Genomic DNA, 24,408 nt, shown 5'->3' with positions numbered 1-24,408 from the left:
GAGCATATATATCTTTGTCCGCGATGCGGCAACAGAGACATTATTTCCAAATTAGAGTTCGAAGTTAGCCTTCGATGCTGGCACTGACCAACTCACTTCACTCACAGGGTGAAAACGTGAAACTTTGTATCATTCGGACAGAGATTGAAAAATAACACGCACCGCTTCAACTTGGACACCCCAAAATAATTAACTGTAGTGGATCGCACGCAAAAGCTTCGCGTACGCAATAAAATTGCCGGTCAGAAGTACGGTTCCGCAAACAAAATCAACATATGAGTCATCAAATTATGAAGAAAAACCAGGTGTGAGCGTGCCAAAAATATTCGACAATTATTGTTGTCAATATTTGTTTTTCTATCCACGTGCTTATGTCCCAGTGGAAAGCCGTGAAACTCCCTATAAAATTATTTTGGGCAGTGTTTCCGACGGTGCTCGCTCAATCGTAAAATGTCGCTTTGTTGCTACTTTGGCGAATCAAACAAGGAAGCCACGTTCACCTACAATGCCCTGTCCACAAGAAAGGAAATCGAAATTTTCGCTTCGTTTTCTTTTTTTTTTTATATTCTTCTCTTCTGCACGATATAGGGTATGAATTATTATCCTTCCCTGTACTCTCGCTGCGACGAACAGTCCGATAAACGAGTCACCCTATGACAAAGATGGGGGTCCCGAAAATCTCCTAAAATCGTGTTTGTTCTCAGAGACACATCCGTGTGTAAGAAAAACCGCGGCCCTCTCCACGAAGTACGGACATATTTGATAAATAGCGTTGACTTGAGGTTGAACTTTTCATTTGCTTTGTAAACACAAGCGTGACGTCACGTGCGCATCCCACGCGACCCGACTGAAGTCTGAACTGGTGTACTATGTGTGGACAATAGGGCATTATTTTGACTTCCCGGCCGCGACGACCTTGGCGAGGGAGGACAGATGGGGGTCCCGAAAATCCTAGAATCGTGGTTTGTTCGCAGGGACACACACATCCGTGTGTAACAAAAAACGCGGCCCTCTCCACAAAGCTTACACAGGCATTGTTGTGTGACTACTGAAGATGCCTCCCGCAAGGGAGGCGAAACTGGTCAGAACTTCAGCTTGGGCGAGTTGGTTATTCATGATTCATGGAGGCGTTTATTCATGGAGGCGTTTATTCATGGAGGCGAAACGTCTAGTGAAATTGTTTTTTCCTGTTCTGTGAAGTCGGTGCTTTTATTTTAATTATGTTACCAGTCGGCCTGTGTGACCAGTGCTCATTTGAAGAATCGCCTTTGTCTTTTTTGAACCCTAACAAAAACACCCTCATAACATTTTTTTTTTACTGTTCGGCTACGTTGGCATAGCCTATAATCGACATAATTTTTGCGAAAGCTTACTTTTATTTTATAATTATCTGTAACCATTTCTAATTGAATAAGTGACAAGTATAATAATTATATTATGATTTCATATCAAAATTCGACGAACCGGGAGATGCGAAATTCGGTGAAACAGCTTTTCAAAAAAATATCCGGTGCCCAAAACTTGCTTATATTAAAATGTCTAACATGTGTATGTGTTCTAATACAGAAGATGAGTGCAATGTGGAAACTGAATGGCCTCAAAAACAATTGTCAACGAGTTGGAATTTTTGATGAATTACCCTTTGTCGAGTCATCCTACTACCGATTGGCCTCTTCAATCAATTGCCCGTCGACAAATATTGTTGTTGGTTTATTTGCCATCTGCTGTAAGGGGAGAGTGTGGGGCTCGTCAAGCCGACATCTGCCAGCATTTTCATCACGCCTCCAGCGCCTGTACCGACTGACGCCGACGAGTTGGCCTAGAAATAAATACCCACGGACTATACTATAGCCGCTAAATATCTCTACGCGAACATGATTTGTTTTCAAAGGGGCACCCGCCTGTCGGTGCTTCTTTGAATCATACATACGTCACGGTCAAAACGTTCCGCAGCTAATGAGTGAAGGCCGACCAACCTATTTTGTCCAAATGTCCGTGTATGGGAGATGAGAATGCCACTGCGTCAAAGGCAAGACGTGTGCGAGCGTCGCTAAAAATAGAGACCACTATCGATGTTTTAGTATACATGGTTTCATTCTTAGTCAGAGCGCAAACAGAGGTTAGATGTCACGAAAACACATACACAAAGACAAAAAGCACTTTATCACGGCGCATTGTATGAGTTGTTATATTACTGGGTGGAATCACCCAAACAAAGATAGTGAACGCCGTGGCGTTTAGGTGTTGAGCTGTTGGTGATGCTTGATCGGCGCAATGTGTCAGTCGAGCTCCAACTGAGGGTGATATGAGGCGGGGCAGCTCTGTGGTTTTACTTGTTGTGTTGCATAGTTAGTTTCGGCCGTCAGCAAATAGTGAAAAATATCTATCTACCTATCTCTCTCTCTCTCTCTCTCTCTATATATATATATATATATACAAAGGCAAAAATGCGTACTGTCAGAGTTACTAATTCGAAGTTTACTACGACGTTTCGAGCGGGGACCACTCTTCATCACCTAATGAAGAACGGTCCCCGCTCGAAACGTCGGAATAAACTTCGAATTAATAACTCCGACAGTACGCATTTTTGACTTTATATATATATATATATATATATATTTTACTAATACAATGTCTGGACATTTACACTTACCAAGTAACCATTTTCAGCTGTGATTTGAGACTGTCACTTATCCCGCTCTTATTTATTTATTTTTTGTTTCTCTTGTTTCTGGCCTTTTTAGTATAGGCTTCCACCAGCTCGCTTGCGCGTGAACTCTAATTTCAAGTGAAACAAGTTTGTAAATTAGGGCGACACTATATAGGTTTGAAATCCTATACCAATTTTATTGCCATTTGGTGAGCCACGTACGAATTTTGAAATATATCTTTTCATCCAAATAATCGATTAGTAAATCGAATAGCGATTCGGACGAATTTACTACGGCGGGAAGAACGAATTTGCAAATCTCATGGCAATTAGGAAATTTCAGCCATCCTTGGTTTCCGATTTGTCGCGCTCAGTAGCGGCTCCCTCCGCACAGAGTAGCCTCGAGTCAGAATTCGCGGAGTCTCTACTGACCGGCCAAAAAAGTGCGGCGCTTCAACTGCTCCCGCCCAGACGACTTGATGTATTTGTATACGCCCATGACATCGGCCGCGATCGGCGATTGAGGTTCCGTTAGCCGACGCAAGCGTCAGCGGACGTCTCATATTTCCATACTCTCATTTAACTACAGAAACAAAAACAACAAAAGAATCATCCAGTTCATGTTCACTATGTTCACCACTGACAAGATAGTCGGTAGTCGACGAGTTTCCGTGCAAAGCCGATCAAAACGAGGCACCAGATCAACTTTTACGGCTGCCATCAGGAAAGATCTGGCTTGTCGCGTTCCCTCAACGTCACTCCGAATATTGTTTGTGCCCCGCGCACCATCCTCTTGTAGCAATATTTTTATTGTCCCCATGTGATTTCTTTTTTATGTTCTTACTGGTGTTTGATCATAATTCGGTCATTGAAATAGTTTTTGCTGCCGACCCTACCATCATTTTGACCCTCTGGCAGCAAAGGAATCTTATGCCGGCATTACACACGAAATAAGAATGTAGACACTCCGTCCCATATCTCAAATTACATCACAATGTGTTTACACAACTGTAGTGCAGAGGTACGATGAGCAGGGTCTGAGAAAATATTAGTTTCAGTATTTTCAAAAGAGCGACGAAACAAAATAAAGAAAGGACCGCCAATCGGCAGCGCGTGCAAGCATAGGCAGTAGTGACAGGAAGCGCGAGGTGTGTCTTTTTATTATAATGCAATTAAATGCAAAGGTGCAAGCGAGCTGGACAAGAATGACGAAAGTAAACCCTGGAGAAGGGGAACAAGAGGGAAAAAGGACAATTTTCGTACGGCCGGCATCAACTCACGCACTGTCCGAAGATGTACTCTGTTTTACTCGCAGGATTGCAACCCTGCGGAATGTAGGCGTGTGATTTCAGAAAGCGCGTCCTACCATTTCTACGCGCGAGTGCTCCTGCAACCCAAGCATTGTATACAGTTACGTCCTCGCGCCCGTGCCTTGGCCAGCCCCGTACACAACTTATGCAGTATCGAAAAGGCATAGTTCAAAATTGACGGTCCCACTTTTCCATACCGCTTCAAAACCCCATCTCGCTCAAATCACTTGGCAGCCGGACAATTTTGGCAGGGGGCCTCAAGTTGGGGATTATCCGGTACATTGTCCTCCCAACAATGAACGTGGGCGCGACGCGCCAGAGGGTGAACACGTGAAAGGAGGGGCGTAAGAGTGGAGAAGGAAACTCAAGGTCGCAAGCGACGGGAAAAAGGGTTTCGAAATTGGCGCGCAGGTTTTGCAGCATTTGCTCATACGGACAGCCAACGCCGCCCTGGTGGTTCAACTAATGTTTTGTTCAAGATGGCCGCCGTGGTACCGCAGCCTTAACAAGATATAGAATCCCCTCCGCCCCCCGCCCCCCCCCCCCCCCCCCCCACACACACACATTGGTGAACGCCCAAATTATTAAACGTCTTCAAACAAATTCTATGCTTGTGTCCGCATTGCGAAGGTGCAGCGACCAGGAAGAGGGAGCCAGTTTTTCTTCAACACTTGTGCAAATGTGGAATATAGGTTGGAAGTAGTTCATTGTTATGAGCGCTAAAGATGTGTCTTCACACAATAAAGTAATCGGAAAAGTAACGATTACTTCTTTAAGTAATGTCCAATTACTTTTGCCGTCGAGTAATCAAGTAATCTAATCGAATACTTTTTAGCCAAGAGTAATAGTAATTGTAATCGATTACTTTTTTTTAGTAACGTGTACAAGACTGGGACTCATACCAGATGCATCGCCACGCTTGAGGTTAATGGAGACGCGCCTCAGAAACAAAAACACAAAGAAAAACAGAGCCACGCAGATGCATCTTCACGGAAGGCGTGGAACAAGAGGGTTCGACGCCCCTGTGCAGTGGGGATGGGTGATGTCACCGCTGGGAGCGCCTTGAGCGCTAGGAAGACGTGCCGGGTTGCTTGTAGGAATTCGCTGGGAGTACGAATGCTTTCGTCTTGCTTCCCATAAGCAGTCTTATATGTCCTCCCCTGTCATTTTTCGAAATCGCAATGCAGGTGGCAGCACGCTTGAAAGCAAACTTTGATGCCGTAAGGAATTTTAACTGTGCAAGCCTTTATAAGGCTTGTGCACTTATAAGACTTGTACACAAACTGGAACTGGGAGGTTTGTACACAAAATATAAAAGTCAACGTGGCACACCGAGCTAAAAGGCGAATACATATGCTGTGCTATGCGTGTGGTTTGGGTCGTTGTTAATATAATTGTTCTGTTACAGTTGTTACAAATATTATTGTTCTTCTCTTGTCGCTGATGTTGTTTCTGTTGTTCTATCGTGTCAACTATTGAGGCTACTTTTGTTAGAAACACTGATAACTCAGAGTCCGATAAAGGGTTACTACACACACACATGCAAACGCTTTAAAAATAACGGTGCGTTCATTGTTAATACAAATTCAGTCAGTGGAAAGGCAAGATGTCGAAACTTTTTCTTAGCGACAAATTATTCTTACACTCGAGCGTGAAGACGGGGAAGTTTGCTGGTGTAGACAAAAACACAAGGAGTCAGACAACGTCTCAAATTTAGCTCCTGCGTCTACTCAGTCACACTGTTTATATAACCACAAACGTATGACGACGAGACCGCAGAACCTCTTTCTTTTCAATGACAAGCACTAAAAACAAATGACACTATTACACACAAGGAAGGGCTCAAACAAAAAGTGGTGCTGACAAATCTTGTTCGCTCGTTTGCTTCTAGATCAAGAGACCACAGTGCTTCAAAGTTTATACAGAAAAACAAAAAGACCGTACCTTAAAATAAACTGGAGTCACACTTTAAAAACACCCACAGCTGCACTGCCCGCTTTGCTTGATTCCAGCTACACGATGGGTTCCATCGACCTAAAGAAGGGGCAGTCCTTTGACCTAAGGCAATTCAAAGTATATAATTAGTTTTCAGCTTGATCTTAAAGCACTACGTGGAACGCGTCTTTGACTAGTGTGTTTACCGTCCTAAACAGCGTGTCGGTCCATAAGACCGACACGCTGTTTACAAACAAGCCCACGTTTGCCCACACCATGTGTGGGCACTGCGCGTGCGCAGAAACCAAATTTGGAAGGAGTGAAGCGTCCGCGCATGCGCAGTGCCGTCGACAGCGCCACCGCAGCTGCGTGACGTCAGGGCCGCGTGTTGGTCTATATGTGCGGTCCCGAAGTAGCCACAAATTGCGTCACGGGAGGCGGCCTTTCATGCCGTCAGATGTTGTCATCCTGGCGGTTAGTCGTTGAAATGCTGACTACACTGGTTAGCAGACGCCTGGGTCGCTGTCATCACAGCGTCCCATCCCATGTCTGCTAAGGGTTTCCGTCGACTGCCTGGCTGCGTAGCGACCTCTACAGCAGGGCAGGCGTCTGTCGCACCATCTCCGCTACTCTGCCACCACCAGGGTCGGGGCAGGCAACGGAATGTCACGCTCATGACGTAATCGGACGAAAAATCGAGCCTCGAGGGACCACTTTTGATGACGTTTTAAGCACACCATTTACAGAAGCGCTTCAGGCACCAAAGCTTTACTGTATATTCAGTGACAGTGTGATAACGGCAGGGTGATCTTCAGTTGTCCCCTTGCCTCCAGCGCCACCTACCTGCCTTCGACGACGCTTCAGTGTCGTGCACCCGAAGCACGCGATCGAAGCAAAGGCATGGCGGAAGGCATGGAGCGCGTACTGGAGACAGAGTGTTCGAAAGACACACCCATCCGTCTTCACTTTCTCAGTGACCGTAGCCTTTGTTCCCCTGGATTTTCGCTCGTCGTCAAAAGAGGATATGTCACCGATGATTCAACGGTGTCGTTCCCCAGATCACCCGCCTGTCTCCGACCAGCAGGAGCGACAACCCTCCGGGCTACGTGGTTGCGGTGATGGCCATGGACTGCATGCAGCTCTCCATCAACCTGGTGCAGTTTACAGACCCCATAGTTGGAATGACGTGCATGCCGATAGTCTTCTACCTCTTGGCGACAAGGGTCGGAACAGTACCGGCTCTCTGCTGCGCGGCCTGGCTGCTGGCCGCCATCCTCTTGCCCTTCCCGACCTCCAGACTGCAAAACGCTATATGGGTGGGTACAAGCAGAACCATACATATTTTGAGAGGTCGGTCAGACATTTTAATGTGCGACATGAAAATGGAGGAACTAAATTGTCCCGTTTTTCGTGTTCGCAATCAATCGAAATTTACGGTCTCAAATAACACTCTAGCGGTGGTAGTGAGTACAAGCGTGAACCGCAATCAGTTACTGAGGTTGAACGAAGTGGTAGACCTTCTTCACAGAAATTCTCACCGCACAGGCGTTCATTAGTACTGCCCTCAGTGTGAAGTTCTGCACGCCCGTACGATGCTCGCACACGCTTTGTGCCTAGAGAAAAACACGCACCGATTTCAACTATTAATATATTCTTTCCCGTGCTCAGTATTTCCCAATATTGTTGCATATAATACGTGTATGAGCTTGCGTTTGAATGTTGTTGCAATTTTGATTTTGTTGTAGTTTGCTTTGGGTGCTTCCGGAGTTTCGCATCACTTCTGTTCTCGGTTGCATCAGCAGGACTGATGCTAATTTTGAACTTGTATGGAAATACACAGTGAGAACCCTCATATAGTTATTGAAAATTTTAGATGTTACGAAGATAGTGCTTTTAGTCAGTTTGATGCATTTAATATTAAATACCGATGATCACCGAAAGGACACGGTAATTTTGATTAGTTGTACTGTTCTTGCTTACATGTGTTCGTCACGAACTCAATTGAAGTTATACGTTGTCAGCAAACCGTAAGTAAACGTAATGGTACAAAATACAACTCATGACGTGTCGTTAAATAACGGATTGCCAAAGCAAGTTCACTCGAGCGTTTGAGTGCGCTTGTAACCGCGTGACACACTGACACACTGGCGCTATCTTTCGGGTAAGCCAGACATCCTTATGGCTTGTGTATAACTAGACTGAAGTCTTTTTCACGCATTTGCAATATAAATGTAACCATAATCCACAGGGAATTGTGACTTATAACACTGTGAAGATTATTCCCAGTCCGCGGTAAAAAATATTACGCAAAAATATATATTTATATATATTGTTAAAGGCAGACGAAGAAGAGGACGAGGAGTAGAATAGTGCCCTTGTGAACGTTAAGTGGCATTCCGTCAGCTGGAACTGCAGTTGACTCCAGTCAGCCTGTAACATTTTGGTGGCCGTTGGCTTGTGCAATAATTTCAGCCTGGTACAGATAAAGGTGAACTGGTACGCTGCCGTCGAAGGGTGTTAACTTCAGTGACGGTTTAGTCCTTGCACAGGTACGTCGGTTCACATTCGTCAAGGGGCTAACGGCTGAAACGATCTCACCTTCATCCAGAGCCGATGAACAGGTGTTGAGGTCATCTACAGAAATCCCCAAAGCGTCGTTTTGGGTATAAAGAATGAACCTACCTTGGGCACGTTGTATCGAAAAGAGGGATTACACCAAATCCTGTCAAGCTTCAAGCCTTCGCAGAGTATCCTGTTCTAACATTTTTAAAGGAAATAAAAAGTTTCCAGGGATTCGCATCATATTTTCGCCGATTCATTTCTGACTATGCGCGCCGTGCAGCTCCAATGACACGTCTGCTACGCAAAAATGTAGCCTGGCGATGGACAGCAGAGGAACAAGCTTCATTTGAAGACCTGAAGAGTGCCTTGTTGAGTGCCTCAAGTCTCGCCCACTTTGACCCTGCTAAGGCGACCTATCTTTACACAGATGCCAGTGGAGAGTGACTCGGTGCTGTTTTGTTGCAACAAGATGAGGACGACAAGCAACGTGTTGTTTCATACGCAAGTCGCCGTCTGACGGACGCAGAACAGCGGTATCATTCTTCAGAACTTGAGTGTCTTGCACTAGTCTGGTCAGTGCAACACTTCCGGCCATATCTCTACGAACGACACTTCACAGCTGTGACAGATAACTCAGCCTTGACATGGCTCAGTAGTGTTGACGATTGGGCTAGTTGGTCATTCATATTAGCGGAAAACAAACAGCGCAAGGACAAGGACAGAGTAGAAGGCGGCAGCGCTGTGTGTGTCTACCGCCTTCTACTCTGTCCTTGTCCTTGCGCTGTTTGTTTTCCGCTAATTTGACATGGCTCCAAAGCAAGAAAGATCTAACAGCCAAACTGGCTCGTTGGTCAATTTTACTTCAATAACATAACTTCACAATTGTTCATCGGAGTGGCAAAGAACACCAAGATGCAGACTTTCTATCTCGTCATCCGATGAAGGACATACCAGATTCTCCTGACCACGATGCTTGTTTTGTGCGTCTACATTTAATTTGAACGCAGGCCAGGAACAAGATTGTGAAATCCAGGACATCATGTCTCGGCTTCAAACGACTGACGTACCACCCACGACTAATCGCCTACGTAAAGCGTACCAGATTCGTGCCGGGTTACTTTGCCATCGCAGTTTCAGCAGTAAACATTAGGTACCAGTTGTCCCATTTTCACTACGCGGAGCGCTACTGCATCTTTGTCACGACGACCATACGGCGGGGCATTTAGGCCGTGACAAAACTTTCCAGAAGATATTAGAAAGGTACTGGTGGTCCGGGCTTCGAAAGGACGTGGCAAGCTACGTAGCCTCTTGCTCACAATGTCAGCAACGCAAGTCACCAAATACAAGCAAGCCATGTGAACTTCACCCCATACCACCACCCAAGGCTCCATTCGAAGTGTGGGGAATCGACCATCTCGGGCCTTTTCCGCGTACATCAGACGGGAACCGCTTGATTCTAGTGGCGGTAGATCATCTTACCAAATGAATAGAGTTATGCCCCGTGGCCAGTACCTCAACCAAAGAAGTGGTGCGGTTCCTTAGAACCCAGCTTCTCCTGCGACACGGAGTGTCACGGATGATCACAACTGATGGAGGTACAGCTTTTACCTCTGCCGTGTTTTCAGAAGAGCTAGCACCTCACTCATGCTAAAGCAGCTCCCTACCGACCGCAGACGAACGGGTTGGCTGAGCGAGCTAACAGAACAATTGCTGGAATTCTTTATTCGTACGTAAATGTCAAACACACGGATTGGGACACTTTTGTTCCTTATGCCGCGTTCGCGATAAATACCGTGAAGCAGTCAAGCACCACTTATACACCATTTCAACTTGTTCATGATAAAACGGCGGTGCTTCCTCAAGAATGCTCATCATCTGTAACGTGGCGGAATAGGGGGGACGATTTTGCAGACGATAACTTTCAGCACCGCCTGGATGACGCATGAGAACGAGCCTCCCCAAGAATGGCTATATTACATTCCCAACAGAGTGCGGCATCTCGATACAGCGCTCCTGCCTCAACCTCGTGTCTATCTCCGGGTGACTTGGTCCTGGTTCGGAGGGAACAGCGAAAGAAAGGTAGAGCACAGAAGCTTCTCCCTATGTATAGGAGTCCCTGTGAAGTCACTAAGAAAATTGGACCACTAACCTACCTATAAAGTTCGAGATTGGGGAACTTCACGGAAGACCAAGACATTTGCAGCGCATATGCATCACCTGAAAATGTACATCCCACGCACAAGTGTTCTTCCTTCTTCTCCGGGTCAGTGAATTGTGTGAACCAACGGGCCGGTGACTTGCTTTTTGTACTGTTGTAACTCTTTTACGGGGGAGGGGGAGATTGTTAGAGGCAGACGAAGAGGACGAGGAATAGAATGGTGCCTTGTGAACGTTAAGTGGCATTCTGTCAGCCGGAACTGCAGTTGACTCCAGTCAGCCTGTAACAATATGTATATACACAGTTTGGAAGCGTTCCAGGGCTGTGCGATGAATGGTGCCAAAGTGCCTGTGTGTTTAGCGGTTATACGGGAACGCGACGCACTCGAATTACTAACACACACATTTTGGTAACTACCCTAGCAGCACACTTCCCCGGCTTATACTTGGGCCAGTGTGGCGCAGGCTTGTGCCAGGCTTGAGTTAAGTTGGCTCTAGATCGCGCCAGTCTGGCCCAAGCCTGGGCCCAGGAAGTGTGTTACTTGGGTAGCAATACGACTGTCTTAAATAGAACGCTGTTTCGAGCGAGCCGGCTAGTTTACCCGTATCTAACAAAGCACGGCGTGTACCCCAATATCTCTCTATTTGTTTTTGTTTTCACTGCCAAAATAGATTTTTTATCTCCAAACGCTGGGTTTTCGCCCAAATGTGGCGCTAGTGGTCCTGATCATACACTAAATTCTCGGAGCCAGCCATTATCCTACTGAAACGTTATGTAATTCTCTGAAAAAGTTTAAAAGGGAAAATAGGGGCCCATTTCCGGTGGTTGCAAGTGTCATCCAGCTCGATGTCTTTGAGGGCTTCGTAACCACGATTTTGCCATAAACCATTTCGAAAGTCGCTGAGAAATGCTTGAACGCGATACAGGCAAGCTCTGGAACTTTTGCAGCTGGTCCCTTTCTTTAGTGCTACAATTTTTAGGAGAATGAGTGTTCGTCTATGCGTAGTTTAATTTTGCCGTGAAAACAAATTATCTAGAAATTTTAAGGGACACCTTGTATATGTGAGCCTTCACTTGTGGGCACTTCGGTAGCACGCCAGAGGAACGCCTAGGCGCAAGCTTTGAGATCTAGGGGGGCTTACTTGGGCCTAATGAAGTTTTGTTTCAAAACGTTAGATAGTGATAGGGTACTTTCCTTTTAAATGTTTTGTGTTTTTTTTTTTTTGGGGGGGGGGAGGGGGCGTGGGGGGGAGGAAGGAAGCGCTCGACACCAGTCTCGCCGTTTGGCGAGATTGCCAAAGTGCCAAATTTCAGTCAAAAATGCCAGGTGTGAATCAGAGAACCAGCAGTGAAGCATAAATATTTCACTTGGCTGACACTCTAGGCCCAATGTTGCCAAAAGAAAACCCAACTACCAAACGCGAGAACTAAGCCCTTTGGAGATTTAGGCCCAAAAATGCCAGACGTCTGCGAAACTACCAGCGGTAAAGTGGGACTTCGGCACTTGTTCGATGTGCAAAGCTAAAATTATTGAGTAAAAAAGACAATAATAGACAACAAGAAAAATCTGCGTAATATCAGTAAATCATGAGCGTTGATATTCATGTGCATTCATCGTTTTCTCGACTGTGCCTTCATAAATACTTTTCGTCTGCGCGTTCGTGTATGTCCAATGTTACTCCCTTTTCTCTTTCTTTCATGTTTCCCTCTGTTAATGCTCGAAATAACATAGTATATATAACTGTTAAGTGCTGACGAAATGCCACCGTGGGGGCCTGTGGCTTTGCCAAGCTGTCCTCATGACAGCTTTTTCAACAAGCCAACAGTGTCCTACACGTTTTACTTTGCGCAAATAAATATTGTAGATCAAATAAATCCCCAAATAAAAGGCCCAAGGGTTGGTCAAAGAAAGCCACGTTTGGTTTTACCTTGTCATCTTTAGACGCTTTAAGGCCCCAAGTTTCCAGGCAAATACATGTCTTGACCAAAAGAAACGCGCTACTTGCTGGTACCCACGCCGACGAGCAGTACGCATCTTGAAAAAAGAAAGATCCCTTCGATCTTTTTTCTCTTGTACTTCAGGGGCGCGTCATGAGATTTCGTGACGACCGCGTGAAGCGTCTCACGGACCTCCTCACTTCGGTGCGATTGGTCAAGATGTGCGCCTGGGAGGACGCGTACATGCACGCCGTGAAGGAGCTCAGAGCCAAAGAGATGGTTCCCTTGTTCCTGGCCAATCTCCTCGACGGGTTCATCGACTCGGTGTACAGCGCCTCAGGTTCGGTGGTGAGTTCTACACCCGGTGTTGTTCACATCCTTAAGAAATAATTTATGAGCGAACATTAAGCCGCGTTTGTACTACTAATCCGTTATACTAAAACAGTTTGCATACGCTGTTCTAGGCATGTCTCTTCATTGTATCTTGCCATAATGGTCACACAAAAACTGTCTTTAGAAATATTCTAAGCATGCGTAAAATGCATGAAGCAAACATGCTCCGATGATACAAGGAACGTGCCCTCAGATAATTATGTAATCGTGTCTGCAAAGCAACTCCATGTCTTTCTTTTTTTTTTTTTCTTTATTGCGAAAGCATTATCTGTCCCGTGGAGCGAAGCCGGCGTTTCTGTAACCGTCTGTAGCAGCGAAACGGCAGCTGAATTCCCATTGGCCAGCGAAACGCCAGATAAATTCCCACTGGCCAAAAGCAAAGCAACGCAGATGCCGACGGGGTTCGCCGCGTCTGCGTAGTGAGGGAGCGTCATGTCACCGCCGGAGCGCCGTGTGAAAAAAGGTAGACGTGGCGTGCAGCTGGTAGGAATGCGCTGCGCGTAGGAATGCTTTCGCATTCCTACTCGTTAGCAGTCCTTAGTGTCCTCTTTTGTCTTTTTGTATGATGAGGATGACGTACGAGCAATGAGACTGCCGGCTTTACGGCCTTTTATGTCCGTGGCTCGGTTTGAAATCATTGAAGCAGGCGGCAACCACATATGTTAAATACACAGCGATTTCGCATATAGTGGTTAGTACGATTTAAAAGGTTAAAAATCGCCAAAAAAACCAGGACTATAAAGGCACAAAGACACTAATGCGCCCAGCGGATGTGATAGGATGTATATATAGCAGCTCTTTAACTGCAAATAAATCTAGGAAGAGTCTTGATATGCTAATACACATATTGTGTTCGTGTGCATCAATTTGTCGTTTCTTTTTTTTTTTATGGACGCTTTCGTCAATCTCAAAATATTTCATAATGCGAGTTGTGCGTACTAACGATTCAGCAATATATGCATTTACCTTAGTTCGGCCGCGAAAATGTTTCTAGATAAGCGAGGACGTGTATGAGCCCCCTCTCTCACGGGGTCCATATTGATTAGATATGAATTTAGTATAAGAGAAACGTTTAAGCTGCCTCAATTGTACAACAAAAGTCGTTGCATGGTTGGTCGCAGTAGGCGCGTCCTCGTGAAGCAGGCAGACAAAGAATTATAGTTAATTTGTAAAATGTGATAGAGAACATCAAGGGCACCGACGAATAATTATATTCTTAAATTTACCAGGGCAGTTACTAAGCAGCTAAATGCTGAAACGTTTACGCGGTATGGACAGTAAAAAATGCTATCGCCTTTCAACGACAATCTTCTAAGCGATTTCCGCAACAATTTATTCTTCATATAGTAGAACGCAACTACATATGCTTTTAGATGTTCCCCGTGTGTACCTTTCCGCAATCAACGAAAGAGCCAATCATTATAATCTACAGAGGGAGTGTGGTGTATGACGACGTCGATCATTTGTTTAGACCTGAATTTGACGTGACACCGGGCAGGTCTAGGCACCGAATATTTTATTTTTATGCCTAAGCATGGTTCCGGCCTTGTCGCTAGCCCAGCTCCCTCCACAGATTGCACGTTTTGGCTCTCCCAGTGTTTGTCGGGAAAGTGGACTCACCAGCATTTTTAAGAGTAGCGTGGAATGCGTATTACACATTTTTGCGTTATCCGTATTAATGCTGCATTGGAATCTAAAGGAAGCTAACCCAGATTTCGTGCCGTCTGACGGCGTGCCTTCGAATGGACGTGGAAGGCAGGAGGGTTGACCACCTGACAAGCACCTAATGCGCAACCAATTTCGTACGTTTGCACGCAAAGCGCGTGGACGCGTAAAGCACTGTCCAGACTGTGGACGTTGCTGTGGACAGCATTTTCAGGACGGAAGCGTATATCTTCGCTGCGCTCTCAGTCCGTTTGGTACTCTTTTTGTTTTCCTAAGATGAGATCACCCTCCACTGGTGTCCTTGGACAAAGCCTTGGAGACTTCTTATGATGTTGATAGATGTTTCTGCCAACTTTGCTCGCTGTCGTCAAGGCCTCCGCTTTTGTTGTCACTCCTTAACCCCCCAAAAACCCGGAAGGGGAGAAGATAACGAAGAGGCGAGGTGGAAAAGCGTGCTGTTCGCCTGCTTTATGTCCGGCAGAATCCCGCCAAACGACCACTTCTTTTATCTTTTTTTTTTAAGGCGTGCAAGCTCTTTTTCATTTTTTTTATTGTGCGCCACAGAAGACATGTCCTGCTTCGAAAGCTCTTTATGCGTTATTCACATTACGCTATCTCGGCTTGAGACATCCTTGTTTGTGCCCTCTCTGTCTCTTCGCAAAAAAGGGGAGACGGGAAAGGAAGAGGGGACGCTTTCAAAAGCAGGCGACAATTCTGCCTATAGCGGTTTGATCACCAGATCGAAACACTCTGAAAAAAATAATAAAACGGAGTAACCATTTTTTTTCTGCGACCCCGAATGCGTCCCGGCCGTACTTACTAAGTTCCGTAGTCTACGAAGCCACTCACCATGAGTCTGCGCTTCATTAACGCCAAAAACGGCGCTAATAACTAACCATCCGCATCCCACCTAGAAAAGAAATCGGCGGACGCAGTTCGTCAACACTGCGGAACACGGCATGAGTGAAAAAGCATTTTATGAAACCGCCCTGTAGTTGAATGTACGAAACAATATCTGTAGGCCAGCATGCAGAGCAACTCCACGCTCGAAATATTAGGAGACCCCTTGATAGTTACTCTTACGAATTTGTCTAAATGAGTTCTGGGTCGCTAGAGTAGATCGTATACCAGGCTTTGCTTAACTGAACTGAATTTCTAGTCTACGCCTGTCATTCTAATACTCAAATAAAAGTAGCCGTCAGTAGTCAAAATAGTTATGTTTTTGTTGTTCAGACTGTAAAGAAGTTAGTAAGCCCCGATGAGGAGGGGGGGGGGGGGGGGGGGGGGGGAGGGGGGGCGCGGGGGGCGTTTGGCGCTTCCGCTTTAGGTCAGCATTTTAGTAAGCGCCGTTCCACCTTTAGACTGGGGTCTTCAAACGTTCATGACGCAGTATCAATAAACGACCGCAAGCCTACACGATGCTTATCCAGATCGAAACTGGTAGAAGTAGGGATAAAACCAGGATTCCTGGGTTCAGCAGCGCCAGCTTTCGCTCCACGAGCTACGAACTGCGATGTATAAACATACTCGGTCACCGAATCTCCTGCAATAATTCAAAGAAAGAAACGCTTCTATAGGAAACATTCAAAATAATTTCATGCAAATTATTAATTTGTTTATATTTTTAAAACCCAAGGTTTTCTTTTTTTGCTGTTTTGGTACTGTAAGGACACACAAATCGAGATATGCTAAATATGCGAAAAAAATGCATGCCATGACTGACAAGGTGTTAACTGTTTTGTCATCAGATGATCATCATCCTCTTTGGTACACTTGCCGCCCTGGACCCGACTAGGACGCTGAGTGCGTCGATTACTTTTTCGTCCGTCTACATTCTCTCCATTACCGAAATTCCCACCAACTCGTTATCTACGGTACTAAGGACCAGGAGCCTGGTACGTACTTTTTCTTCGAATAAACAAAAACTGGTACCTCTATGTTTCGAATCAGCCCGCGGTTTAGATTCTAAGACGGAAGAAAATCGCCGCGTACCTATACACGTCAACACATCATAATCAGCACTTAAAAGAGCAACATATACAGTGATGAATTCTTAATATGGTCACCTCCGTTCCTCCAAAACTTTCTTCATGTCCGAAGTTGTTCATAATTATGAAACCGGCTACAATCATCTACAATGATAGCCCCCCAACATTTACTATCTTTAAAGTGAAGTATGTATCTTAAAAGGTGTCCGTATTAATGAGGTATGACTGCGAATCCAGGTAAGACGAACTAATCTCCTAAAGAAAACAATCGTCTCTTAAAACTGTTGAAGACATCAGTTTGTATGAGGACGGTTATAAATATATGCCCGATGGCTGTAAAACTAATGTTAACCAAAAACCAAACCCAAGACTCTTACAAATTTTTGCATGTCAAGTAGCAAAACGTGAGCTCGGCAAAGGGGCCGGCGTGGGTCCCACGTCTGGTTTCCAAGTCGTGCCCAAGTGGGGCCCATTTAGGCATACCACCTGGGCTGCCTCGGGAACCCCCAGGGGGCCTACTTGGGCAGACCACACGGGCTCCCTTCGTCGGACCCACAGTGGGTTTTCTTCGTCGGCGCATAAGGACCGTCCTCGTGGGGCCCACATGCGCCCCCGTCGAAGGGCCCACAGTAAGCCAACGTGAGCAGCCCATATGAAGTGCAAACGGGAACGTTATCACATTGGCGTTATTTCCTCACTTCCCTACGGTGTGGAGTATTCGAGTGCATCCGAAACTGTGCACGCAACACTTTCTTCATCTGCCTACAGAAAAAATTATTACTGTTTTAATTCTTTTTGATACATCAATAGTACGACAAGAGGAAGACCATCGAAAATCGGGCATTAAAAGTGAACGAAACAAAACAAAAAACTGCACGTTTTCATACAAAATCCTGTTGAATTCTTGGGATGCATAGCAAGGTTGAGTCGGCTACAGACATTCAGTTTAAAAACAAAAAAAAAACTACATTTTGACACGCGTTTTTAGAATTCACGCTCGAATTCATTACTCTGCGCGAAAAACCCGACCTCAGGTAAAACAGCATTCTCTACATAGACGCAGATTAGTAAGTTAGTAATCAAAACCTAATTTTTCATTCTCAACCTTAAAATTACAATCATCGGTGATTTGGTACCGAATTAAGCCGACCTCCTATGTTACATTCCAGAACGTGCACTAAATATTACATATATAATCGGAAAGTGTCATTTTGGGAGTTTTACAGGTAGTCCAAGTTTGGCATGCCAACGTTTAGCTTACTCAGAGCCCAACTCTATGCTAACCTTGCCCCCATCTAGACGCACTAAACACGCGTCAGATTACAACGGCCCCTGGTAACCATCTAAAGTCTTACTAAGATACCGAGCCACTGAAACGGGCGTTGACGAGTCTCCGCGCGTCATGGGACGTCAAGGCCAATGCAGGAGAGGACAAAATATACCCTAAAATTACAATAACCTGGCCTGCCACGCTAATATTGAAGTGAAGTAAACGAAATAAAAGAAAAAAACTGAAGGTCTGTTATGACGGTGCGCATGCACCGCTGCTTAAAAGCGTGTATAGCCAACATGGGACCTACATCGACATTGCATTGGCTGTCCAAGCTGTGCATGCCCACTCGGTGCCGAGTGGACCCCACCCTTGTACTAACTCTGCCCCGTATAGCCTAGGGGAAACCCACGGGGGCATTGCATGAGTTGACAAAGTTGGGCATGCTCCCATGGAGCCTACCTCTTTGCTAACTGCACCCCATATAGCCGAGGGGGACCCAGGGGGGCATTGCATGAGCAGCTTAAGTTGGGCATGTTCCAGAGGAACCCACTTCTCTGCCAACACTATAGCCGAGGGGGACTCATGGGGGCATTGCATTACAAGTTCATGTTGGACATGGTCCCGTGGAGCCCACTTCTCTGCTAACTCTATAGCCCAGGGGACCCATGGGTGCATTGCATGAGCAGCTCAAGTTGGACATGGTCTCATGGAGCCCATTTCTCTGCTAACCCTATAGCCGAGGGCGTCCCAGGGGGGCATTCCATGGGCAGCTCAAGTTGGAAATGGTCCCATGGAGCCCATTTCTCTGCTACCTCTATAGTCGAGGGGGACCCAGGGCGGCATTGCAAGGGCAGCTCTAGTTGGTATGCTCCCATGGAGCCCACTTCTATGCTAACTCTATAGCCTAGGGGACCCATGGGTGCATTGCATGAGCAGCTCAAGTTGGACATGCTCCCATGGAGCCCATTTCTCCGCTAACCCTATAGCCGAGGGGGACCCAGGGGGGCATTGCATGGGCAGCTCAAGTTGGACATGGTCCCATAGAGCCCATTTCTCTGCTAACCCTATAGCCGAGGGGGACCCAGGGGGGCATTGCATGGGCAGCTCAAGTTGGACATGGGATGGTCCCATGGAGCCCACTTCTCTGCTACCTCTCTAGTCGAGGGGGACCCAGGGGGGCTTTGCATGGGCAGCTCTAGTTGGCATGCTCCCATGTAGCCCACTTCTATGCTAACTCTATAGCCGAGGGGGAGCCATTGGGGCACCGCATTAGCAGCTCAAGTTGCACATGGTCCCATGGAGCCCACTTTTCTGCTAACTTTAGAGCCGAAGGGGACTTATGGGGGCATTGCATGGGTAGCTCAAGATGCACATGCTCCCATGGAGCCCATTTCTATGCTAACCCTATAGCCAAGGGGGACCCAGGGTGGCACTGCATAGGCAGCTCAAGTTGCACATGGTCCCATGGAGCCCACTCTCTGCTAACTCTATAGCCGAGGGGGACCCATGGGGGCATTGCATGGGCAGCTCAAGTTGGACATGCTCCCATGGAGGCCATCTCTCTGCTAACCCTATAGCCGAGGGGGACCCAGGGGGGCATTTAATGGGCAGCTCAAGTTGGACATGGTCCCATGGAGCCCGCTTCTTTGCTAACTCTATAGCCAAGGGGGTCCCATGCGGGTATTGCATTAGCAGCTCAAGATGGGCATGCTTTCATGGAGCCTACTTCTCTACTAACTCTATAGCCAAGGAGGCCCATGGGGGCATTGCATTAGCAGCTCAAGTTGCACATGGTCCCATGGAGCCCAATTCTCTGCTAGCGCTATAGCCGAGGGGGACCCATGGGGGCATTCCATGAGCAGCTTAAGTTGGGCATGCTCCCATGGAGCCAACTTCTCTGCTCGCTCTATAGCCAAGGGGGACCCATGGGGGCATTGCATTACCAGCTCAAGTTGGACATGGTCCATGGGGTTCACTTCTCTTCTAACTCTATAGCCGAGGAGGACCCATAGGGGCATTGCATTAGCAGCTCAAGTTGGACATGGTCCATGGAGTTCGCTTCTCTGCTAACTCTATAGCCGAGGAGGACCCATGGCGGCATTGCACTAGCAGCTCATGTTGGACATGCTCCCATGGAGCCCATATCTCTGCTAACCCTATAGCCGAGGGGGACCCAAGGGGGCATTGCATGGGCAGCTGAAGTTGGACATGGTCCAATGGAGCCCACTTCTCTGCTAACTCTATAGCCGAGGGGGACCCATGGGGGCATTGCATGGGCAGCTCAAGTTGGACATGGTCCCATGGAGCCCACTTCTCTGCTAACTCTATAGTCGAGGGGGACACATGGGGGCGTTGCATGGGCAGCTCAAGTTGGACGTGGTCCCATGGAGCCCATCTCTCTGCTAACCCTATAGCCGAGGGGGACTCATGGGTGCATTGCATGGGCAGCTCAAGTTGGATATGGTCCTATGGAGCCCATCTCTCTGCTAACCCTATAGCCGAGGGGGACCCATGGGGGCATTGCATGGGCTGCTCAGGTTGGACATGGTCCCATGGAGCCCACTTCTGTGCTAGCTATATAGTCGAGGGAGACCCATAGGGGCTTTGGATGGGCAGCTCAAGCTGGACATGGTCCCATGGAGCCCATCTTTTTGCTAACCCTATAGCCGAGGGGGACCCATGGGGGCTTTGCATGAGCAGCTCAAGTTGGACATGGTCTCATGAAGCCCATCTCTCTGCTAGCCCTAAAGCCGAGGGGGACCCATGGGGGCTTTGCATGGGCAGTTCAAGTTGGACATGGTCCCATGGAGCCCATCATCCTGCTAACCCTATAGCCGAGGGGGACCCATGGGGGCATTCCATGGGCTGCCCAAGGAGATTGCCCCATGGAGCCCACTTCACTGCTAACCCTATAGCCGAGGGGGACCCATTGGAGCATTGCATGGGCTGCTCAAGTTGGACATGGTCCCATGGAGCCCATTTCTCTGCTAACCCTATAGACGAGGGGGCCCGTGGGGGCTTTGCATGTGCAGCTCAAGTTGGACATGGTCCCATGGAGCCCATCTCTTTGCTAACCCTATAACCGAGGGGGACCCATGGGGGCTTTGCATTGGCACCTCAAGTTGGACATGGTCACATGGAGCCCATCTCCTTGCTAACCCTATAGCCGAGGGAGACAAACGGGGGCATTGCATGGGCAGCTCAAGCCGGACATGGTCCCATGGAGCCCATCTCCCTGCTAACCCTACAGCCGAGGGGGACCCATGGGGGCATTGCATGGGCTGCTCAAGTTGGATCAGAATTTATTGGGGGGCTAATTGGTTGAACATCTAGACGGTGGTTTTAAAAGCGCAAAAGACTAAGAAGAGAAGAAGGGGACAGAACAGAGCGCTCTGTCCTGTCCCCTTCTTCTCTTCTTAGTCTTTTGCGCTTTTAAAACCACCGTCTAGATGCTCAAGTTGGACATGGACCCATGGAGCCCATCTCTCTGCTAACCGCATAGCCGAGCGGGACCCATGGGGGCTTTGCATGGGCAGCTCAAGTTGAACATGAGCCCATAGAGCCCACTTCTCTGCTAACTCTATAGCCGAGGGAGACCCATGGGGGCTTTGCATGGGCAGCTCAAGTTGGACATGGACCCATGGAGCCCATGGAGCCCATCTCTCTGCTAACCGCATAGCCGAGGGGGACCCATGGGGGCTTTGCATGGGCAGCTCAAGTTGAGCATGGGCCCATAGAGCCCACTTCTCTGCTAACTATAGCCGAGGGGGACCCATGAGCTGCCCATTGCATGGGCAGCTCAAGCTGGACATGGTCCCATGGAGCCCATCTCCCTGCTAACCCTATAGCCGAGGGGCACCCATGGCGACATTGCATGGGGAGCTCAAGTTGGACATGGTCAAATGGAGCCCATGTCTCTGCTAACGCTTTAGACGAGGAGGACTCATGGGGGCATTGCATGGGCTTGTCAAGTTGGATATGGTCCCATGGAGCCCACTTCTCTGCTATCTCTATAGCCGAGGGCGACCCATGGGGACTTTGCATGGGCAGCTCAAGTTGGACATGGTCCCCTGGAGCCCACTTCTCTGCTAACTCTATAGCCCAGCGGGACCCATGGGGGCTTTGCATGGGCAGCTGAAGTTGAACATGGGCCCATAGAGCCCACTTCTCTGCTAACTATAGCCGAGGGGGACCCATGAGCTGCCCATTGCATGGGCAGCTCAAGCTGGACATGGTCCCATGGAGCCCATCTCCCTGCTAACCCTATAGCCGAGGGGCACCCATGGCGACATTGCATGGGGAGCTCAAGTTGGACATGGTCAAATGGAGCCCATCTCTCTGCTAACGCTTTAGACGAGGAGGACCCATGGGGGCATTGCATGGGCTTGTCAAGTTGGATATGGTCCCATGGAGCCCACTTCTCTGCTATCTCTATAGCCGAGGGCGACCCATGGGGACTTTGCATGGGCAGCTCAAGTTGGACATGGTCCCCTGGAGCCCACTTCTCTGCTAACTTTATAGCCCAGCGGGACCCATGGGGGCTTTGCATGGGCAGCTGAAGTTGGGCATGGTCCCATGGAGCCCATTTCTCTGCTAACTCGATAGTCGAGGGGGACACATGGGAGCATTGCATGGGCAGCTCAAGTTGGACAAGGTCCCATGGAGCCAATCTCTCTGCTAACCCTATAGCCGAGGGGGACCCATGGGGGCATTGCATGGGCAGCTCAGGTTGGGCATGGTCCCATAGAGCTCACTTTGCTAACTCTATAGCCGAGGGGGACCCGTGGGGGCATTGCGTGGGCGGCTCAAGCTTGACATGGTCCCATGGAGCCCATCTCCCTGCTAACCCTATAGCCGAGGGGGACTCATGGAGGCATTGCATGGGCAGCTCAAGTTGAACATGGTCCCATGGAGCTCATCTCTCTGCTAACCCTATAGCCGAGGGGGACCCATGGGGGCATTGCAAGGACTGCTCAAGTTGGACATGGTCCCATGGAGCCCACTTCTCTGCTAACTCTATAGCCGAGGGTAACCCATGGGGGCATTGCATGGGCAGCTCAAGTTGGACCTGGTCCCATGGAGCCCATCTCTCTGCTAACCCTATAGCCTAGGAGGACCCATGGGGGCATTGCGTGGGCTGCTCAAGTTGAACATAGTCCCATGGAGCCCACTCCTCTGCTAATTCTATAGCCGAGGGGGACCCATGGGGGCATTGCATGGGCAGCTCAAGTTGGACATGGTCCCATGTAGCCCATCTCTCTGCTAACCCTATAACCGAGGAGGACCCATGGGGGCATTGCATGGGCAGCTCAAGTTGGGCATGGTCCCATGTAGCCCATCTCTCTGCTAACCCTATAGCTGAAGGGGACCCATGGCAGCATTGCATGGGCAGCTCAAGTTGGACATGGTCCCATGGAGCCCACTTCTCTGCTACCTCTATAGCCGAGGGGACCCATGGGGGCATTAGCATTAGTAGCTCAAGTTGGACATGGTCCCATGGAGCCCACTTCTCTGCTAATTCTGTAGCCGAGGGGGACCCATGGGGGCATTGCATGGGCAGCTCAAGTTGGACATGGTCCCATGGAGCCCCCTTCTCTGCTAACTCTATAGCCGAGGGGGACCCATGGGGGCATTGCATGGGCAGCTCAAGTTGGACATGCTCCCATGGAGCCCATCTCTCTGCTAACCCCATTGTCGAGGTGGAGCTCACGGGGGTATTGCATGGGCAGCCCAAGTTTGGCATGCCCGCACGTTGCCCCTGTAGAGCCCGGCCTCCTCTCTGCTAACTCTTCCCCCTAATATTCGAGGTGGGACCCACGGGGGCATTGCACATCCAGCCCGAACTGTGCATGCACACGCGCAGCAGAACTGGGGATCCATGGGAATATTGGAAGGGCTTTCCCAGGCCACTTTGGCCACATGGAGCTCACGTGGCGCCCCTTTATATGCTAGCTGAGTCAGCCAGAGACCTGAATGATTTCCAAATTCTTTGTGACACCGTTCACTGCCACCCGTCTAATCAACAAATCAGTTCACGCGCACGCTCAACGTCGTTGTCAGTCGTGGACGAAGAGGGTCGCCCGGATCAAGCTTTATGGGTGACACGTGTGCGTGGCTCTAAACTTTTGTATCAATCCCAACACACTTCTCTTACAATACGCTTCCTTTATGCTGAGCACAAAGTCTTCATAAATATATGCACCAGACCCACCCTCAGACCACAAAAAGAATAGCTCTCTCACTTAATTGCACCTCAGTCACGACTCAAATTACTTAATACATTCAAACAGCAGCGACTGGAGAGACAACGACCGCGTGAGAAAACTACTGATAAGACGGCGCGCGCAAGAGAAGTTGTAAGAGAACCAGAGCGAGGATAATTGATGTTCGAATATAATTTTGTAAACAACATTTTTTCGCTTGGTGACTTTCCTTGATTTGATTTTCTTGGCTAATATTTTAAAATCTACCCAAGTGGTTAAGGTGGCAGTATATCCCAAAGTCAGTCTCGCAACTCTGTTTCTGTATTGCTGACC

At 48.1% G+C, this 24,408-nt stretch overlaps 1 protein-coding gene across 1 annotated transcript in view; it reads left to right on the top strand.

Moving 5' to 3' along the window:
* LOC8033032 (ATP-binding cassette sub-family C member 2-like) overlaps nt 1-24,408 on the top strand; it is a 93,111-nt gene that overhangs the window by 14,303 nt on the left and 54,400 nt on the right. Inside the window, exons 3-5 of the mRNA XM_042287003.1 lie at nt 6,954-7,211; nt 12,698-12,901; nt 16,360-16,506. Of these exons, the coding sequence (XP_042142937.1) occupies nt 6,954-7,211; nt 12,698-12,901; nt 16,360-16,506 (609 nt within the window). The remainder of the gene's footprint in view (nt 1-6,953; nt 7,212-12,697; nt 12,902-16,359; nt 16,507-24,408) is intronic.

This window comes from Ixodes scapularis, unplaced genomic scaffold (genome assembly GCF_016920785.2).
Source record: "Ixodes scapularis isolate PalLabHiFi unplaced genomic scaffold, ASM1692078v2 PGA_scaffold8__174_contigs__length_109621045, whole genome shotgun sequence".
Classification (NCBI taxonomy): domain Eukaryota; kingdom Metazoa; phylum Arthropoda; class Arachnida; order Ixodida; family Ixodidae; genus Ixodes; species Ixodes scapularis.
The sequence above is the reverse complement of the archived record's forward strand: the minus strand, read 5'-3'. Positions and strand labels throughout refer to the sequence as shown.